This window comes from Dromaius novaehollandiae, chromosome 1 (assembly GCF_036370855.1).
Source record: "Dromaius novaehollandiae isolate bDroNov1 chromosome 1, bDroNov1.hap1, whole genome shotgun sequence".
Taxonomy (NCBI): Eukaryota; Metazoa; Chordata; class Aves; order Casuariiformes; family Dromaiidae; genus Dromaius; species Dromaius novaehollandiae.
The window spans coordinates 146,164,792-146,185,478 of record NC_088098.1 but is presented as its reverse complement, the minus strand read 5'-3'; the positions used below and the strand labels follow the sequence as shown (position 1 = coordinate 146,185,478).

At 38.7% G+C, this 20,687-nt stretch overlaps 1 protein-coding gene across 4 annotated transcripts in view; it reads right to left on the bottom strand.

The window, feature by feature from the left end:
* HERC2 (HECT and RLD domain containing E3 ubiquitin protein ligase 2) overlaps positions 1–20,487 on the bottom strand; it is a 120,183-nt gene extending 99,696 nt beyond the window's left edge. For 3 of the 4 annotated variants that reach the window (XM_026103270.2, XM_026103272.2, XM_026103271.2), the window contains exons 1-3: positions 20,285–20,486; positions 19,335–19,451; positions 7,786–7,900 (exon numbers count right to left, since the gene is read on the bottom strand). In XM_026103270.2, the coding sequence (XP_025959055.2) occupies positions 7,786–7,900; positions 19,335–19,406 (187 nt within the window). In that variant the 5' untranslated portion in view covers positions 19,407–19,451; positions 20,285–20,486. Of the gene's footprint in view, positions 1–7,785; positions 7,901–19,334; positions 19,452–20,284 lie in introns of all 4 variants that reach the window. The other variant, XR_003259634.2, reaches the window with a different exon arrangement.
* Positions 20,488–20,687: the final 200 nt, after the last annotated feature.

The following is a 20,687-nucleotide window of genomic DNA, read 5'->3' as shown; positions in this document are numbered from 1 at the left end:
ACCTATCCCCCTCCCACAAAAAAAAAAAAAAAAAAAGAAAAATGCTGTTCTAATTACAGATGTACCAAATTAAGAGATTAGCTCCAGCCATTTTTACCAGGCTCTTTAAAACTACTGCTCCTCCATTTCTATCTGCCAACATAACCCTGCACAGACTCTTCCCCAATTGTCCTGCCACAACAGTGCTGGCAAGCATTAGAACTTTTTTTTCCTACCGAGTTTCCCCACACACACAACATAGGCATTTGTATTGGTGTATTTCAGAAGACAGTAACAATGGATTAGAGCTGCAGCCAGACACAGCATATCTGACTGCAGCCTGCCTCAGACCTACCATACCCTCAGGGATTATGGCCTCTTTATTACTTCAAAACATACAGAACACATTCTATCACAAAATACAAATACATTCAACTACTATTTCCACCTGGCCTGAAAAAATAAATACCTAATTTGGCTTTAACTGGATCTGTGATTGCCTATTTGTTAAAAAGTTGCTTAACTCTGGAAAATAACACTATCCAAACAAAACCTTCTTAAACTGCCTTAATTATACAGGCCTTAAATTAACGCCAATGTCTCCTAACCTGTAACATACACTAGCACTCAGGAGGAGGCAGCTGAAGACAACAAGGAGGAGATTAAAAAAAAAAAAAAAAAAAAAAAAGAAAGAGAGAGAGAGAGAGAGAGAGAGAGAGAGAGAAATAAAGAGAGAACTGCAGCATGCAGTTTGCAACTGGGATTGTGGGGTAAGGAAGGGATAGCAGAGGTCACTTGAGAACAGAAAGAAACAGTTTGGATATTTCACTTCTAAGTGGAAGTCATACTGAGTATGACTGTGTTTCTCAAACAACAAGGAACTGCCAAACAGTCCACCAATCTTCAGCATGGTAACACAGTTAAAACGTAACTGAATGTAGCTGTTTCTATCCCGAGGTAGAAGTAAATAATATTTAAGGTACAAATTTCATTATACAGTTATACCAGTGACTAATCACCCTGTTTAGCCCAAGAAGTTCAGAGTATCCTCTCAGTAACCTCACAGTTTCTCCACTCACCCACACATGGAAAGGCACACTCCACAAGGTCTGGGATTTTAGTTAGTGAGTAGGAGGGCATTGTGCCAAGACACTACAGGATCTTCTGCAGGCAACTGCAGAACTTGTTATGTTTTTTAACAGATCCTTGGCAAAGCATGATAATAAAAGGGTTATGAACTTTGCCTTATTCCTCTCTGCAAATAGAGAAGGTTCCAGTCCAGGTTGGAACTTTATATTATAAAAATAACCTTGAATTTAAGCACATTCAAATCCACAAGGAGGAATTTTTTGAATTTTCTGTATGAACAGCTGGAGGAAGAAGGGGGAAGGAGCTGAGCCATAAATCACTTTAAAAGCACTTGTCAAATTGTTCCCTAAAGAATTTTCACTACACTTGCACAGAGCTATTTTCCCCTTAAGGCACAAGGGTGGTTTCAGTTAGTCTAGATTTAAAGCAGCAACACAAACTTCATAGTTATGGAAGCTCAGCTATGCTTAAAGAAAGGGATTTTGAAAAGGGAACCCTGAAAATTTTTCAGAAAGAAGTGATCAGGAACAAAACCAGCTTTCCTCACAATAGTAGTGGCTAAAAAAAAGCCCAGCTGGAGAAAAAGAGTAGGGAGAACAACACTTTAGGAGTACTGCAGTATCATACAGGCATGAAAGAATTTTAATTGTTAAGACATTATTTTCCCCATGCAGCTAGTTGTTATAACAGACTAAGCAATACAGTAAAATCACAACCAGGTAGATATTTCCACAAGATTACATCAAACAACACTTGAAGATCCTAAAAAAGCATTTTCCAAACCCCTACTTCAGGAAAAGTGAGGCTGGAGACTGACACCGAGGAAAAACCAAGCCAGGTTCTCAATTTAAAGGAGCACATTCTAACGCAACACAGTCTGAAACACACAGCACAGGGAGCGATTATTGAGTGAAATAAGCATAGACCAAAATAACAAATAGTAGTAAGACAGCTTTCAAAACAATTCAGACAAAAACAGCCTGCATTTTGATAGCCTGTTTTAACTTACCTTTTTCTCGGACTGAAATGTGAACATTGGGGCAGGGGAAAACAAATGTGTAAGAGTTGCCTGAGAGAACCACCTCTTAACAATATTTTGGTTTATAATCCTATGCCTCCAGACTGAGGTATGCTTAGACAGTCAAAACTTGACAACTAGAGTAACCATCCTCAAACAGAAGTTAGCCCCCAAACCGAAGCACAGTAACTGACCATGTATGGTCAGTCTTCTAGAACAAAATAAAGTTGCAAAATAAATCATCTTTGATCCTGCACTAAATGCAGTCACACCAATAGCCTACCCCACTATAAACACAGGATGAAAAGGAAGCAACTAAAGGTGGAACTTACATTTCATATTCAGTGAAGAAGATAATTGTCACTGCATAGTTGTCTCAGGCATCTGCTACAGTAAGATCCTGTGCTGCTCTTGAATTCCAATGAACTGATACAGTCAAGAATTCTTAAGCAGAAGCAAAAAAACTGCAACCGTTTCCCAGCAGATGTTGCCACAAATACTTTTGTCATTCACAAGGCAAAAGGTTATGCAGTGTGCTCTGCATATGGGCTGCATTTTAAGACCACTCTAAAATAGTGTTCAGTGGTTTCAGATCAGGGAAATATTCCAAAACCAATTCAGAATAATCATTTGTTCTCTCTGTAAAACAGCAGACTAGGAGATACTAACATTACCAAATTAAGTCCTAAGGAGTCAAGCCATCTCTTACAGTTTCTTCCACCATAACCCACAACTTCACAAGATCAGCAAATTCACTGAAGTCACCAAAGTTTCTGCAGCATCTGCAAGCAATCTGTTCATGAGAACTTCCCCTAGACCTGATCAATGCATGGGCCAGACACAAACTTTGAAGCCCAGCTTCCTCCAGGCTTATTAAAAGTAAAAGACTGGGGGATTGAGTAGTTTTGATTTTGCCCTTAACTGATGACTATTTATCCCACTAAATGGGACAAGGAGGTCTTGGGGTTTGGAGTTTTTCATGCTATTTTACATGAGATTTATTTTTTTTAATAAAAATTTCAATTGATAGCAATTTGTGAGGCAAGGATGCATGCCTAACCATTTGCAAATCACATTTACATAGACTTGCAGGTGTAAAAATCCAGATGACAGAAGATTCTAGTCTCCTAACTCTAAACAAAAAAATAAAGTTTTTCTCTTCCCATTTATAATATTTTTTAAAATGTGTTAATTATCTGTTGGGTAAGCAAAAAAGCATTTTCCATTTAAGAAGTCTAAGTATCTAGTGGGAGGACTAGTGACTTCCCTCTGTCCTGCAAACAGGATGCAACTATCCACAGCTATCTGAATACTGAATGCTTGAGCCCCTGGATACAGTCAGTATAGCTGGGTTAGGGAATACAGAAAAGAGGGAGAGAAATGGAGCATTTTTCACTTTTAACAAGTTTTCTTACACAATAAAGGAGGCCTAAACCAGGAATCATCTTGTACACTTGTTCACTACTACAGTTTGAGATATAAGTGGTCTGCACAGTAGCCAGCATAGCCAACTCCCACATGCTGTTATCGTTACTATAAAGACTTGATTTCTGCCAGCCTCTCTAGAATCCCTTTATGGCATTTGGACTTTATCATCTATTTGCAGATGCAACACTGGGTGAGGTTGATGGATTCAGTGAAACTAGGTTAAAGATGTAAAGGTCTGACTTTTGGGAGGGGAGTGGGGAGAAGAGAGAAGAGAATAAAAAGCCCACAGTGTTTTACCAAAGGCAGGTCAGAGGCATGAAGCCTATTCCTAATTTTGTATTTTTATCCTGAAACTTGAATATAGCTAATTGAAACAGATTTCCCATCTATACAGAAATTTGAGGAATAAAAAAAAAATAAAAAAACAGAGACCTGTGTGGTTAACTGATACGTCTTCAAAATTCATAGTAACAGTTTCCTATCTTAGACAGAAATATCATCATTCAATACTTTTTATTATTAAAGTACAGATCTTCCAGTATATAAAATGTTAATCTGATCCCAAATTTCCTAATGGCAGCCTAATAGTTTTGCTGCACTGGAAGTGCACCTGTATTTTTACATCACTACTGTCACAGCTGTGTCCTCAGAAGCTACTCGCAAACATACAAACACAGTCAGCTGAACACATTAACCACCCATTTGAAATGCACTTGAAATGCTATGAAGAAAAAACAAAGAGGTTACTCCTAACCAAATGTTTTTGCTAACAGGTTAAAAAAAAAAGGCAAAATTTTGAGAGAGAGAGAGAAAGAGAGAAAAGGAATGCTGTTCACTATCAGTGGTATGTTCTTCCAGACTATTGCCTCTGCTGATATCCACTGCAAGAATGAAGGGCCTCTTCTAAGCAGCCCCGTCAGCACTAAGGGAGCTACAGCACTGGTGAAGAAGAGCAGGATTACAACTCATGAGCACAAATCAAAACTTCTTAAAACGGACAGCATAAAAAGAAGGATGAGGTACAGCCACCTCTCTTATGTATACCTCTCTTATTTATCTCCAATTTAGTTAATATAGCTGCAGAATCTGAATATGGAGATTAAAATCTATTGCTTTTAATATAAAAGCACTGGCATACAGATGCATCTAATTACTAGTATGCACTTCTGCCTCTCCTCTTGAATTACATTTTTAAATCATCTATGCAAAAAAGTAGCTATCAACTAAACAGACTGAAATACGCTTGATTTTAATTTCATGAAATTTAATTGGAGCTGCAAGTTCAGAGGCATAAATTAAGCACCATTTTTTACGGTTCCATAACTCACTCTACTCCCTAATGGGATCAGATATACAACCTGATTCACATTGACCAAAAATAACCTTGATTAGCTTCTTCTTTTTAAAGTTCAAGTCTAGTAAGCAAGATGGTTGTATTTTGTAAATCCTGCAGGCCAGCACAATGGCTTTTAAGAAGGCTAACTTCATTGAAAGAGAATTCAAACATTAATTCTAAGAGTTAATAGCCTGAAAAGGTTATATTCAAGTTTCTAAATGAACTACTGTAGTTTTTCAAGGCTTTTAATTGACAGATGGTTTAGAAGTACCTATGTAGAAGAACAACATATTCGCAGAAAGGAACGGGTCTGATCTGTACTGTACTATGCAACTCCTGTATTTCACCACTTCAGAGGAAAAATTGTTCAGATTACTTGTGCCGTTTAATTTAATTCGTGCCTTAAATTTTTAAGGAAACGTCTCAGAAAAGCAGTGTAGCAGTGTTATTTGTAAGAATGCAAAAACAAAATCAGAAATATCAGGGATTTTGGAGTCATCTTGTACATGATCTTTTCACATGCCTATGGTTGAAGAATAATGATTATTGAGAATAACGTATAGATGAGGACGACTCTACGGAAACTATTTTAACTTTCAACTAGCACCTTGCACTACTCCCATCCCATTATTTATTGATAAGGGCAAAAATAAATACCATGCTGAATCATAATCTTTCAGATGGCACAAAATCATGGTAAATATTAATAAAATTCTGTTGCTTTCCGTAATACTTTCAGCAAGCTTCTAACCAAAGAATGTCAGCATTTTACCTCATTTTGCTAAAGACTCAGATAATGCTCACTTCTCAATAGCCCTCTGCGTCTGTTCAGTGGTTATTTATACCTAGCCTACCATATGTGGTACTGGAAACAACAAGTGGCAGTCTTGTCTTTTAAAAAAAAAAAATATATAGAAATGTGAGAAAGCCTTAGAAAGCCTCATCACAGCTTGGACCACTGACATTGTAAGATAAACAAAATGCCTTATTTCTAAAGTAAACTGTCAGAATTTCTGCATTTTTAAAGAACAGTATCCTACAGCCTTTAACATATACCTTTGTGATCTTTCGAGTCATATGCACATACATCCAACTTTGGGGGAAAAAAAAAAAACAGAAGTTCAAATCATGATTCAGAATAGGTGTCACAAGTGTAGACGAACGTGTCAAGTAACAGATTTCCTTAGCACTTCTGTTGTTTGACTTTATACTGCTGTCTAAATTTTGAATCAGAACTGACAGCTGGCATTTTCCTATTTAATTATATTTCAATGATTCCTCTGAAAATAAAACCCACTATGCAATCTTTCTATAGGCTTATTAGAAGTACTACAGCACCAACAAAAAGCCTGTTCCTTTGCAGCTATTTAGCCATAAGGATATTGGAAGAACAGTTTTCTGTCAGAGACCAGCACAGGTACAATTCTAAAAATGATGTATAGAGATCTGGCACAGAAAAAAAGGAGATTAAATACCTGCTTTACAGGATGCAATTAATATACACTCTCTTATTATTACACATCTGCTATCTTTTTGCTACATCAGAGCAGAATATGTTGAATCACTATCCCACAATCACCATAACGCTTTTCATCATGAGCTGTCAATGGGATAACCCTCCATTACAGCAAGTTCAGGATGTCTTTTAGTACCAGCCAATGCTAAGAAAACATTATTACACTTCCTCCATCCATTTCATGAGCAGCTGCTGTAGTAGCCCTTTGATAGGATCAACTGTATTTTCATCCAACATCAACAACAAATCTTCAATATGGCCAGCATCACAAGGAGGACAAAGAGAAGTTTTCTAGCCCTAAAGCATTCAGGAGCAGAATTCTAGTCTTACTACAGCATGTACCCCCCCCCCAAACTGTGAAACTTATATTCTTGATAAAAGTAACATATGATGCACTCTCCCCTCAAAGATTAATTATTTTGGCTTCTTTCCTGTAAAAATAACTTCCTCTAGTCCAAAAGATTTTTTTTTTTTAAGGAGAGAAATCCTAGGTTAAAAAAGAGATCTGCATAAGAAATTAAGCATTAATGGTTTGGAATACCATGTCTATCCAACAATGCAGTTCAGGAAGCAGGAGAAGCTGAAATAACAGTTCACTGCTACCTAAATGAGCATTTCCACTTTCCCCTTCCACCCTCTCCTAGACAGAGTCTCATTTACTTGGGGTCACATGTATTACTGATGAAACTCATCAGATAGTTTGCTAAACCCATTCCTGCCAGCTTAGGAAAATCAACCCTTTTTCTTTTTCAACTGGGTTAGTTTTCTGTTCACTAAGGAGTCAAAAGAGCACCACAACCAACACAAAGAAAAAGGGAGGAGCAGGACCACTCCACCTTGGCATAGCCCATTTTATCTAATTGCTCTGTGAAACAATATCCACCTCTACCAAAATACAAATAATCCCTTCTGGATAGATACATTAATCTGCCCTTTGTAGGATTCCGAATGTTTGACCTGCTCTGAAATAAGCTAGGAGACTTAAAAAATAAAAGCAACATTCTCAGTCAGATTGTGGACAGCTTTTTAGCTGACCTTTCAATCGCTTCATCAAGATGTAACTGTGATGTTGCCTTTACCCCCTTTCTCTGCCCACTTTCTTTAGACAAGAAGCTTCAGCCGTAAACACAGTAAGTATAGCAAACAAGTATACTCCCAAGCCTCTCTCAACATAACATGGTCAGATATGACATTTAGTTTCAAAAGGCTGGAACAGCCTTCCTGTGAATTACAGGTTACCCTTCTGTACATTTTTAAGAAATCGGTTTCAATTCTATTTAATTCAAAATATGAACATTGCCACACTGTATAGACATTTGATGAGAAGCCAGAGATTTATTACAGTACCTACTCTGAATTCCATTTTCACCATCATAGTGAAAGAGGAAAAAAAAAAATTTAGAAAGAAAAAAATCATACCTTTTCTTGGAGGTAGTTCACCACTCTGTGCTAATTCTGTTCCAGGATATACAATCTCGCCATCTTTTACCATTTCATTCCACAAGCCACAGAGTCCATCTCGTGTAAAAGCAAGCTGTTAAAAAATAATATATATATTTTTGCATATAGATAAGCACCACTGTATTTTTCCCAAGCCAACTCAAGCTAACATTCAAAATACATCAGATTTTATATTTTGTCACAGAAGAAAGAAAGAACATGTATTTAGTTGTCTCACTGGTATATTGCTTGATGGGGGGGAGGGGGCAGGCACATAGGAGAGAGAACTTTCCACACAATTCCTGAACAGTGCATATAGTACACACACACATAGAGACACATACATATATGTAAAATCTATACATGATCATTAGCATCTCTGATCCTCTGTTCCACTCATACTAGCTATGCTATTTACAAATTAAAAGCTCAAAACAATAATTTTTAAATAGGCTCAAATACAGCAGGATGAATTTCTTTTCAGTGAATAGTTCAAAATAGTCCAAAAGCACGGTTTCCTCAGCCCAGAATGATCCACACATTTGAGATGACTTCACATAATAATTCCAGGGGTGGAGGATCCCCCTCCTTCCCCAGAATGATCCACACATTCGAGACGACTTAATGTAATAAATGGGGGGAAAGGCAGGGAGATCATCCTTTTTGCCTTCAGGAAAAGCTATCCAAAAGAACTCAGGCTAAATAAATTGGCAAAACAGGGAAGCATCGAACGAAGTCGCTACAGCCTCCACTCCAAACCAGAAATTAAACAACTGGGCACTCAGTCAGAATACCTGACACCAAGGCCACAGGTTCATAAACATATTTAGCCAGTTCAAACTGGTCCTGCTGTGCAAAGCACCAGTCCCAACCCTCCCTCTTCCTCCCAGCTGCTACAGTGCTCCTCTCTCATGCAGACTAAGCAGCTGAGCGATCATCTACTGAACCAGACTGTGGAACTGAATGAGATTAACACTAACCCGGCTTGGGGAAGGAGTGGAGCTGGCTCAGTCCCAGCCCGGATCAACTCCCAATGCCCCTGAGTTTGCAATCCAGCAAATACTTGTGAGAAAACAAATGGCAGAACCATGACAGCTTGAACTGGCCCTGAAACTATCATCTATAACACTTTCCTCCTAAAGATTTATCAATTTGGATCTTCTTCGAAGAATCCTGATGACCTGGATAATGATTCTTTTACTGATGATGTTCTCCACTTAGTAAAACACTGCGAAAACAGGTGTGTACATCCCAAGTGAATTCCACAGAAACAGGCTACAACTGCAATGTAACCTCATAATATCAAAGGTGAAAAAAAAGTAAATTAAATGAAAAACAGAATGCCTTTAGCATACCGAAGTGGTGCACTGGAACATGCTGAAAGCTTATTTAGAAGTATCTTTGTGTTATGTAACTAGGTCAAAATGCTTTGGATTTGAATGAAAGGAACAAAGGCAAAGATGCTACTTGCACAACTGCTGTAAAATATTTACCATTATACACAGAATTCCACAAACTTACACTTTATTTTTATTTCCTACAGATATTTTATTGATCAAAGATGACAGTTCTTAAGAGTTAAAATTTCTTAACCAACAGCAGAGAAGTCATTTGCTGGTCTAACCAACATGAAGAATTAAAGACTAATTGTATATCTTGACACCACTGTAACACACTAAATTATGATATTAGTTTCTTGACTTCATATTGTATACTCAAGAAATTCACTCCAACACAATCTGATGATTTCTATCATTTTTCTTTCTGCATAAAATTTGAGCTGACATATTGCATTTACTTGTCAGTTGTTATTTCCTGACCTCAGGGGAATAAGAGAGAAAAGAATCACAGTGTGAACTACACATTATTCAACCCATCTGCAATTTACCAATTATGTAGTGTCAGTATTACACTGTGACTGTACTTTAATGAAAGTTACATTCCTTGTTCTTCTGAGCTAGGCAGCACATAGGCCTCTTGGAGGGATTCAGTGCTTTGTTAAAAGCTTTATATCTGGCTCAAACAAATACAAAAAAAGATCAGAATAACCTGAATTAAAGTTGCACTTCAACAACAACAAAAAACCACTATTCCACCATCAACGGAATTTCTTTCACTGTTCTACCTCTATAAATACTTTAAAAAGGGTTCACTGGTGTTCATTTTTTCTCTGACTTTCTTGAAAAAATAGCCAAACACAACTGTTTCACTCTTCTTGGCTCCTACGTTGCAGAAATTTGCTTAGTTATCTTAAAACTTTAACCTGGTGAAAGTTAACCTATGGTAGAACACAAGTTTGAAAAATAGTGCATGAGGCAACCCTCTAATCTGGCTTGCAGAACAAATTCCAATTTTCATGAATTTAAGACTTTTGTCTATTAAATCATCTTTTCACATATTTTATTTTACATTTTTAGATCACTCTAGTATGGAGAATGATTCTCTCCCCCTTAACCTTACACTCTAAAGGCCTGAAGGCTTATAATGCAAGGTTCTTCATAAGACAGCATTGTTATTTCAGAAAAGTTACTGCCTCTGTAAGTGTTGCTGTAAAATACAAAAGAACTGTTTTCCCCATTCTAACCTCTAATGCTTTCACATGGCACAAAGCTCCCACAAAAGTCTTTCAAGCATCTAAAAACTGAAAAAGTAAACAAAATTTCTTCTGCATTGGGTTTGGCATTCAAATTCTTATCAAAGTCACTTCTGTGGTATGTTACATAAAGATAGAACAACCACCAAGATGATAGACCACAGACAGCATGTCATTCCCCCCCTCCCCGCCCCGAGTACTTCATGTGGAAGCTTGCATTATAAAGAAGCATTTAAAAGAACAATTTTGCTGTTTATTCATATTTTAGTTAACATTTTGCTCCACCTGGGGTGGGGGGAGGGGAACATGTTGTGTTTGAAGGTAGGAACACTGGACATCTTTATAGCAATAGCCAAAAAGACTGCCTGAAAGGACGACTGAGAATCAGTATTTACAACCAACTCATGTATCATAACCGATGGCAACTCACTTCTCATTATGACAAGCTTACTATTAATCTAGTCAATGTTCAGCAGACATGTTAAAAAGTGCCACTACAATATCCAAAAGTGAAAGTTAAGAAAAGTTTGTTTTTAAGTGATAAATTATTTGAGCAGTTTTATTTTCATGATCCCAAAAATCAGAGTTCCATAAACAAAACAGAAGCTTCCCAACTCCCTTAAGAGCAATATTTCACTTAACCAACAGAAGCTGGCAGCTGAAGATAACAGTAAGTCAGCTGTAGGGTATAAAAGTCAAAATTTTGCTCTGACCACACAATGCTGCTTTTCTTCATAGTATTTAAAACTGTATTAGCCAACACAAGCACATACTATTTTCTTCTTTTTCTCCCACTGTCACTTCCTGAATCCAATCATTTGCAATGAGTCTACCAATAGATCAAAGTGCCGAGACATGAGAACTGCAACTTTGTCCCAAACAGATTCCATAAACACCTGCCTTTGGTTGCTGTTTTCCCAAAAATATAATCCCTTCTTCCATTCAGTTGTTTATGGAAGGTTTACAAAGGAACCAATGGTATTTTGCAACAGAGAAGAAAACTGCACAGTCAGAAGAAAGTCTGATTTCCCAGGCTGTACAGAAATAAAAGGACAAATATGTTTCCAGGCTATGTTCTGTGAAGCCATATACAATTAGCTATGCTTTGTAAACATATGTATCTGTTTTGCGAATATCTTTAGAAGCAGTAAGGGCAAGTTAACATCCTTCTCACAGCCACCAAGCTTCAAACAGTCAAACTGCATCAGTCTCTCCTCAGATACTTAGTAGCTGGGTCTCAGCAAAAAGACAGCATAGCTTGACTATGTGGATTTCTCACAGATACATATCACTTTCCAATCCAAATGTCCCTCTTGATGTTTTATTTAAACACAGATCAACTCACTTTGTTCTACATCATACACTTTTTCTGTCAACTATGTATGAAAGCCACATTTGACAGAAAAATCACCTGAATAACTTCACTATATATAAGGTATAGAGGTGTAGTACAGTAATTCTGTGATAAATTTAAACCATAGCAGCATAAATGCAACACTTGTGAGAGTATACAACCTCTTTCACCAATACATCTGTGGTGCAACAGCTATCCCATAGGGAAAGTATTTCACAGACACGCAGTCTATATGTACCACGTCCTATACCAAATTGTAACAGATGGCAGGTGTTTACAATCCAGATCGGTGAAGTTCAGATATGCTGAACAGCAGCGCTTCCCAAACTTGGCTTGCACAGGTACCATCAACATTTTGTTGCCAATTATTTTTGGTTAGGGAGAATTTCCGTTTGTAAGGCAAAGACCTCATTAATTACTGTTGTGGATGAGGAGTAAATGGGAGAGGTGATTTATTTTTGACATGGATAGTGTTCAACGTACTAATTGGGGAACAAGGCAAGAAATCCTACCGAGTGACAAGCCAGGAATGCATCAGATTTCATGACACACCAACTTGTTAAAAGCAGAGTGCCTTTGGACTGGGCAAAAGAAATTTAGTATTTCGCAGCCTCCTATTTGTTATAACATGCAGCTATGTAAGCACAAAATTAGAGAATAGTAATGTAAATAAAGCAAACATGGTTTAGTATTAATGAATTATTAACCAGCAGAATTTAGTAACTCAAGATTATTGTGGGGCTGTGTATGCCATGTAGAGGTAGTTAAGTTTTCAAATTACTCACGAGAAAGAAAAAGAAGGTGTTCACAATGGCTTTTTGGAGATAATCCCCAAGGGTACAGTACATCTTACTGCCTGTTCATTGTGTTGCTGGCATAGTGGGGTTTCAACAAAAGACAGGCACTCTTGTAGTTAAGTCTAACTGTCTTCCAATAGAGATAGCTAACTCACTAGACTTCTTGATTTAGTGAACATCTTTCCCTCTAATAATTTAATCCCTTCATTTGTAACTGTTCAAAGGGATGAAAAAGGTAACAAAGAATAGTTTTCACCGAACATTTGCAAATGACAACAGTTTCAGAGATGCACAGACACACGCTCAAAGTTCCACAAAAACACCCCAAGTCCCTGCTTGCTCCACCACCTCTTCCCCCTCACCAGCTATCCACTGCCTTCCCAAGACTGAGACAACAACAGCTCCGTGCTCCATCCCCGGCAAAAAACAGAGCCCTGTAACCTTGGCCCGTGTTCTGCATCCTCCTACTCATTCCACCAAATCAAATTCCAATCTCATGCCCAAAATCTCCCTCACTCTTCCTTGACACTTCCTGACTTCCTTTTGAAAAAGACCACAGTCACATATCCTCATCTCCCACACATCTCACCTTCACAAACTCCATCCTGCTTCCAATGTTCATCACACATTGTCATCCCCAGACCATGTCTTGATCCCTGCACTTCTAAGGTGCACATCTCACCGATTTCATACTTCTTACCTAAACCTAAGCCTTAGCCCTGCTCATACCCTGAGCAAAAAAGCAAAAGCCTAAATAGACTTCAAAGTGAACTTCTACTGTACTGTAAACTGGGCAACCCCCACTCTAATCTTTTGCTAATCTCATCTCCACTGTTAACTGTGATTTATTCTGACTGGTACAAGATGTAATTAAGTCCACGGGATATCTAGTTTGGTTGCTGGCATATGCTGCTGCCTTCCTCCAAGGGGGCAGCAGGGAATTTTTTTCCCCTAACAACTCCTAGAGAACAAGGTAATAGCATTAATGTATTTCCTTAAACTTCAAGAAAATAAAATCTTGCAACAGCTAGACAAGATTCTGAGAATTCTGAAAGCACCACCACAAAGTTTGTTTTAATGAGTTAAAAATAAGCAGGAGCTGTGATTTTGTTCTAAAGTCAACTGTTTAAAGTCAGACACAGCTTCATGTGGTCCATCAGATTACGTGCCTGATGGGGGCTGTTAAACTTTCCCTTAGAAAGGACAGAAACCTCTACAAAACTTAACTGAAGCTCAAAAAAAAGATGAAAGCAAAAATACAACAAAAAAAACCCACAGGGATTCAGGCAGGATTCCTGACTGTATGACTGTCTTGAACACTGAAGAAAGTGACTACATAATTGCAAGATTTTAACATGCCTCTAAAATACAACCTACTTAATAATCTTCACCCAGAACTGCCAGAAATGAAAAGGGTATAAAAATGAGAAGACACTGTTCTTACTTTCGGTTATTCTTGCATTAACCTTTGGCTTTATTGTAAAGACTATGCTAAAAAACATTTTCTTTTAAAAATACAAATAGATGGAAAAAACACTCTCCTGTTTCTTTTTCAATGCATGAACAGTGAGGAAATACATAGGAGGAACAGTAAGTCCTTTCCCAAGTCTCCGCATTGTTTTTCCTTTTTTCAAGCCATTCAATGTATTTTCCCTTTTTTGTTGTCTTCCTCTTCATGTTCTGTCCAAGACTCCTTCCCTCTCCACTGAAACATTACATGAAATGACAGCTGTTTATCATACCTAAGCAAAGCACAGTGAAACGTAATTTGGTCTAACATGTTACTCTAAAGCTCTGTCAGCAAAGTTTAGCAGCCCTGCACTACTTCAACGCATTAAGAGTTAAACCAGAAATGTCCCCATGATAACAGTCTATTGGACTTCCATTTGTTGCAAAATTTCATTAACGGTTAAAAGACAATTGCAAAAACAAACTATGCCATTCCCTCAAATGGAAGGGCATATTTAGAGCAGAAATTCTGTACCTTCCTTCATCTTCTGAACAGGAGTTCTGTCGGAGCCCAAATACCTGCATAAACATTAAATTTATTTTGTCCAACCTATCACTCCACATATGGTCCTAACCCCTCATCTAGAAATCACTAACTTTGGAGGAACAGCATTACTCTATTTTTAAAATAACTAGAAACACCCTATTGTAAACTTCACTTTCTTGAAAAATGTAAAAGTTCTAATTTCAATTGCTGTTTACGATTAAAAAAACAAAACAAAAAAAACCCCCACACCTTTCCACCAAGCCCTTCATTTTCTGAGCAGAAAATCAAAGTTAAGGAGAAAATCAACAGGAAATCAACAAAACAGAGAAAGTAATGTTCACTACCTTTTTACTTTTAATAGTCAAGACCCTGTATCTATATTATCTTCTTACCAGCAAAACACTGATCTAGATGCTAGAACAGTGGGCTTTTCATGAAAATCAGGATGCCCAATTTAACTTTGACAGGAGGGTAAAAAGATTTCAGACAAATGCAACTCTTACAGTTGGTTGCTTCACTTTAAAAAGACCTCTCTTTCATCTCTGTGGCAAAAGAAGATGACAGAAATTGCCTGCCAACCGTGAACTGAATGGAAACTGATGAAAATCCATTCTATTGCTCTTGTAAACAGCTCTTCAACCTTCACTGCTGCCTAAAGTTTTTTTCCAAGCTACTGCAAAATGAAGGCTTTTCTCCCCCATCTCCTGCTATTAATCACAATAGAGTTCTCTGCAAGATCCAGAATAAGCAGACTAATAAAGAGCAGTTCGATCACACACATGCACATTAGCTGGCAGTAGTTCTGGTTGATTTTTTAGGCACCACTTATTAAAGTTCTCTGCATAAGGTTCTAAATGAGAAGCACAGTAGATTCATTTAATCAGAATTATTTAAACATCTGATTTTAAGCACAATTTGACTCAGCACACTGGATATCTAGGTTTAAGTAAACACTTTTAATCTTATCTTGCATTTGTATATTTTTCCTATTCTCTTCTTAAAAGAAGCAATGTCTTTATTAGAAAAAGCCATTAAACCATGATCTCCCATTACATAAAGATTTTGCTATAAATGTGGTTTCCACTAGTAATAAATATACATAGGTACTGTATTTTTAACACACCAATTCAAATCCAAAAAAAAAAAAAAAATAGAAATAAGTGATACTCACATCTTTCTGGCAACTACATTAAACATGACCTATGCTAAAATAACCTGTGCTAAAAGCCATCTGTCAGATTATTCACAGAATTATTATCTGTTATATTATACTTTTATTTTTTATATCTGCAATATTAGAATATATCACATACCATATTACTGATGCAACCTCATATTGAGCTGAGCTATGCTAATTTTTCAGCTGCTGTGTAACATTTCGTTTTTCCAGGCAATATAGAAGATCTTGATTTTGTTCCAACAGAAAATTTAATTTTTCACAAAACAAATTTTTCTAGACAGTTCTAAATTATACTAGCAGCTGTAACAAAGACCATAATGGTCAATTAATTACAAAGTTAGTAAAAAAAAAAAAAAAATAAAATAGTTATGGAGAGCACCTTGGTCTTTGTTGAGCTTTCTGGCTTCCTATAGTAGGACTGATTAAATCAGTTTCAGAGAAAATAAAACAAGCGAAAAAAAATATTGTCACAATATAGTTTCCATTAACATTTTACACCACTTCAGTTTAGCTTGCAGGCAAAAGGTTCACTGTTATAACAAAAGGGCTTGTATCTTTGATGTTTTCTTAAAGCAAGTAATAACACACTACATCACGCTTTGCCTTTGACAGTAACCTCCCAAAACTGAATTAGGACACTTAAATTTGGCCTTGGTGCCAACTGGAACAGCTGCTCTTGCAGGTGACTGAACACAATCCATACTAAAATCCATGTATCATTCTCTTCTGTGTTTACTAAGACCATGATATTACAGACTGTCTTTATTAATGCATATAATATTATAATATTGTGTATTATAATATTGCATATTATATTACTGATGCAACATCATATCAAGCTAAAGCAAAAAAGGATCTGATGATCTTTAGAGAAATTTAATTGGTTTTAATCCACAGTAACTGCCACAGCCATCAAGTCTACAGTAAGAGCTCTCTGGCAACAGTGGCAGAAAATGAAAGTCAGACCTTGGAGAGTACTATCCCACCAGAAGAAACATTTCCCTTCCTAGTCTAGCTACACTTCTCAAATTTTGCAGCAGCAAAGAACTTCATTAAAAAAAAAAGTTTTAAAGACTAGTCAATCTCTTAAGTCTTCTAAAGCAAGAAACTCCCAGTAGAATTTTGTTTCTCCAAGGAGTTTCATTTACATGCCCTCTGACTGTTGTCCAGTGAGAAATTAAGAGTCTAGCTGCAAAGTGCAGAGTTTCAGGTCTAACTCCAAGCAATAAATTGCAGTCAGCCTGATTAATTTATATACATTAGTTTGTCTTTCTTCAAATCTTTCCTGGCTATTATGCTTATCTTTTCAGTTCCTGTTGACAGTCTTTTGCACCATGATAAAGCCCTTATATAGTCACCAGGCAAAAAAGTACACAGTGGGAAATCAGCATACTCAGTACACATAGAACTTAAATGATCGGATTTATACCTATAAAGAGATTTCATGAGTAACTAGACCATGCCAATCAACCTGTAGCTAAAAACAGTCAATCACACAGAAGAAAAAGAAAAATCTTCAGTGCCCAAAACCCAGGTACTTGATAGAAGACATCTGCCATTCAATACATTAAAAAGCAGCAACTCAAGATTCACATGCCCTTTTTTGTTAAATAACAGACACATATCCATACAGACTTCTGTAAAGAGGACCCGTGTAATACAAACTAATAAGAAAATTATATTATCCTCAGGAGGCCTGGCTAGTCTTCAGATTCCAGAGATGGGATGTTCATGATCAGCAGATCCCAAATGCTTACCATGCTCTTATTTCATTAATCTCATTATTTTGACTAGAACATGACTGGAAGAAAACAAAGGGAGTATCCTGGCAATTAAAGACTAACTTGTTAGAACTCAAAGAATGCTTATAGAAAAGAGAATCTATTCATTGAAATTTGTTACAAATTAAGATCTTTATTATTTAGTGGAATTATTACAACCCATTAAGTTAACTACACAACCCCCCATAACAGACAAATATTTCATTGCACTTGTACACACCCAGTTGAAAAATCATCCTAAAGCACAGATGGCCTCCTGTCAAAAGTGTATGTAAACATAAAGGGATGCAGAAAAAGGTGTTGCATATAGGAGGAAAAATATGAGAAATCACCCGTACAGTCACATTTTTCACCTCACATAATACAGAAGAAAAACAGGCAGTGCATACTCAGCACCTGTTATAAAGATTGTTGCTTTTCCAGCGGCAATCTTCCTCTATTCTACAATAGCTGAAATAGCGTATTTGTAATCTAGAACTCAGCTTCCTGAGACATATTTCAAAATATTAGCTATTCACTTATTAGAAAAAGACATTTCTATATTTCTTACCAAGCTCATCTTCACTTTGTTTTGTACTACTTATTTACCCCATTAGCCAAAACTTTGGATCAAGATTTGACTTTGGAAAGAATAAAGATGAAACTTAGATGAACTAATCTAATCAAACCAAAGGGCAAGCCCTGTCATTTTATAGCACCTGCACACAACTGCTACTAAATAAAGCAATCTTAAAGGCTACTTGTCACCTCTGAAGCTGACTTAGCTTATTTGATGTACAATATTGGAGAAAAACTAGTTTTGGATTGCAAGTGCATGGTGACAGAGACTTATCTAAGCACAAGAACAGGTAAACTCTACCATGATCATCCATCATCATGCAGCACGTAACTTTGGGCCAAGTCACTCAGGATGTTTTCTTTTTTAAAAAAAAAAAAAAAAAAATCTGTAACATAGGTGTAGTACTGGATGGCCTGTCCCAACAGAAATTTCAGAGTTTTGAGCAGGAATATGAAAAGATTATTCGAAGTAATGTATTTATATGCAACATCTGGGGGAAGGAAGGAAGGAGACAGAGAAGGCAAGGACTTAGTCTAGTTAACCTGTTTCATCCAAAACAAACATAACTGGCTCAAACCATTCTATTTCTCTACATTTTGCACTTAGTTTTCAAACCTGAGAGTATTATTTGGAAAAGTTCAAATTGGGAAAATACAATAATGTCCTTAATCGCTGTGTCCTATGACCTTGATAAATAAAGCCTCATCTAAAAGAAAGGAAAACTTTTGCCAAGGACCAGTACATTTGTACATTTCAACAAAGACCAGTTCCATTTTGACCACATCTCTTTCACAAACTCAGTGTAAAACTAAATCACTTGGAAAAGGACACAATTTAAAGTGAACACCTGTTATCCAAACAATTATTGTAAAAGCTAATCTGAATCCTCAGAATACAAATTAGAATAGATTAATTTCCATCTTCTTTCACTTCAGTTTTCTTGTGCATTAAAGCAGCTAGCTCGTACGTAGACAAGAAGTTAAGTAACAGCCTAAATAAAGCATTTACAGTTCTAAGAGTAATCAACTCTGTGCTTTATTCCCTCTGCAGCTTGGTTCTAAACAGAAGACACTGGACTGACAATAGCTTTACTTTCAGCTTCAAAAAAGTTCATTTCTTCAAATGACTTTTAAATCAGTATACTCAAAAACTACATGTCAGTCTCAACAGCAATGCTAAAGTCTTCTGTTTGTCAGCTATTTAGATTAAAAGCATCCTGGATCTGCACCCAAAAGGTCAAGATGGAGCATATGTATTCAATTCCTTACCTGTAAGTCTGTCTTCAACCATTTGGAGTCAAATCTAGTTTGAGCAGCCAGACAAAAAGAATCAGAAGACATGTTTCCTTCTCCAGCCTTCTCTCCAGGCTGGCAGAGCAGCCCAACCTGCCACAAAAAGAGAAAAATAACAATCTAGCACATTAAATAGATCATACAAGGCTTTTTCAGTTCTGACTAGGATGGCTTCCACTCAAGCTTTAAAAATTTAGTGTGATTAAGGATCTCCCTCATTCACATCCCCCAGAATTGCACAGGGAGAGAAGCATAGATCAAGAGCACTATTTGAAGCAAAAATCTTCCCTTCCCTCTAGCATCCGTGGAGGAAAACCTCCCTTCTGCTGCACTGAGCAGCAACAACACCAGCGGCCTGGCGCTGCCCTCAGACCCATAAGTGGTGCATGAAATAAATAATTGATCGCAGATTACGCAAGCAGCAGGCCAACATAAAGCGACCATCGGGGTCACCCGCACCCCCTCCCTCCCTTCCCGCCGCCCCCAGCAGCAGCCGGAGCTGGGGGCTGCCCCCACCCCGCCGCACGACCCCCCGCTCCCGACAGCGCCCCCCTCCCTCACGGCGCTGTCACCGCCCGTTATGGTTATGAGATGCTGTTTTAATCCAGCCCGGCGAGCCGGGGGGAGACGGCCACTGGGGCTTTGCGCGGCGGAGACAGCCCGGGTGGGGGAAGGGACGGCTGAACCCCCTCATAGGGACTGCTGCAAACGGCGCGGGGGGCTGCGCCGCCCCTCCCCCCCCACCCCGCGCGACCGAGGCCCCCCGCCCCCACGGCAGCCAACTCCACAGGGCGGGGCGGTCGGGGGGGAACCTCTCCTTCTCCCTCTCCCCCCCCCCCACCCCGCCGAGCCAGACGGAGGCGCCGGGGCGTGCGCGCGAGGCGGCGGTTGGCAGCGGGGCGCACGCGAGGCTCCCCCGTACTCACCGGCCGTCTGTGGCGGCGGCGGCGGCTCCTCTCCCGTTGCCCGATCTATCGCCGCCCGCTCAGCTCCGGCTAACCCTCACCCCTCCTCCCCTCTCCCTCCCCCCGCCTCCTCCGCCGGCAACGCCGCTCGCCAACCCCTCCCTCCCTCTCTCGACACTGGAAACGGGGGAAACTCGGCCAACTCGCGGCTAAGCCCCCGAGACGCCAGCAAAGCTCTCCGCCAATCAGAAGGGAGGGGGAAGGCGGGACATCCTGTCCCGAGGCCAGCCGCACCATAGAGAGGCGAGGTGCAGAGGGGCTGGAGGGGGCCTGTTTATGAGCGGCCGGGCCGGCGACGATAGGCCCGGCCTGGCCCGGCGACAGCCCGGGCACCTCCAACCCGTGGGCAGGGGGCAGGTGCGAC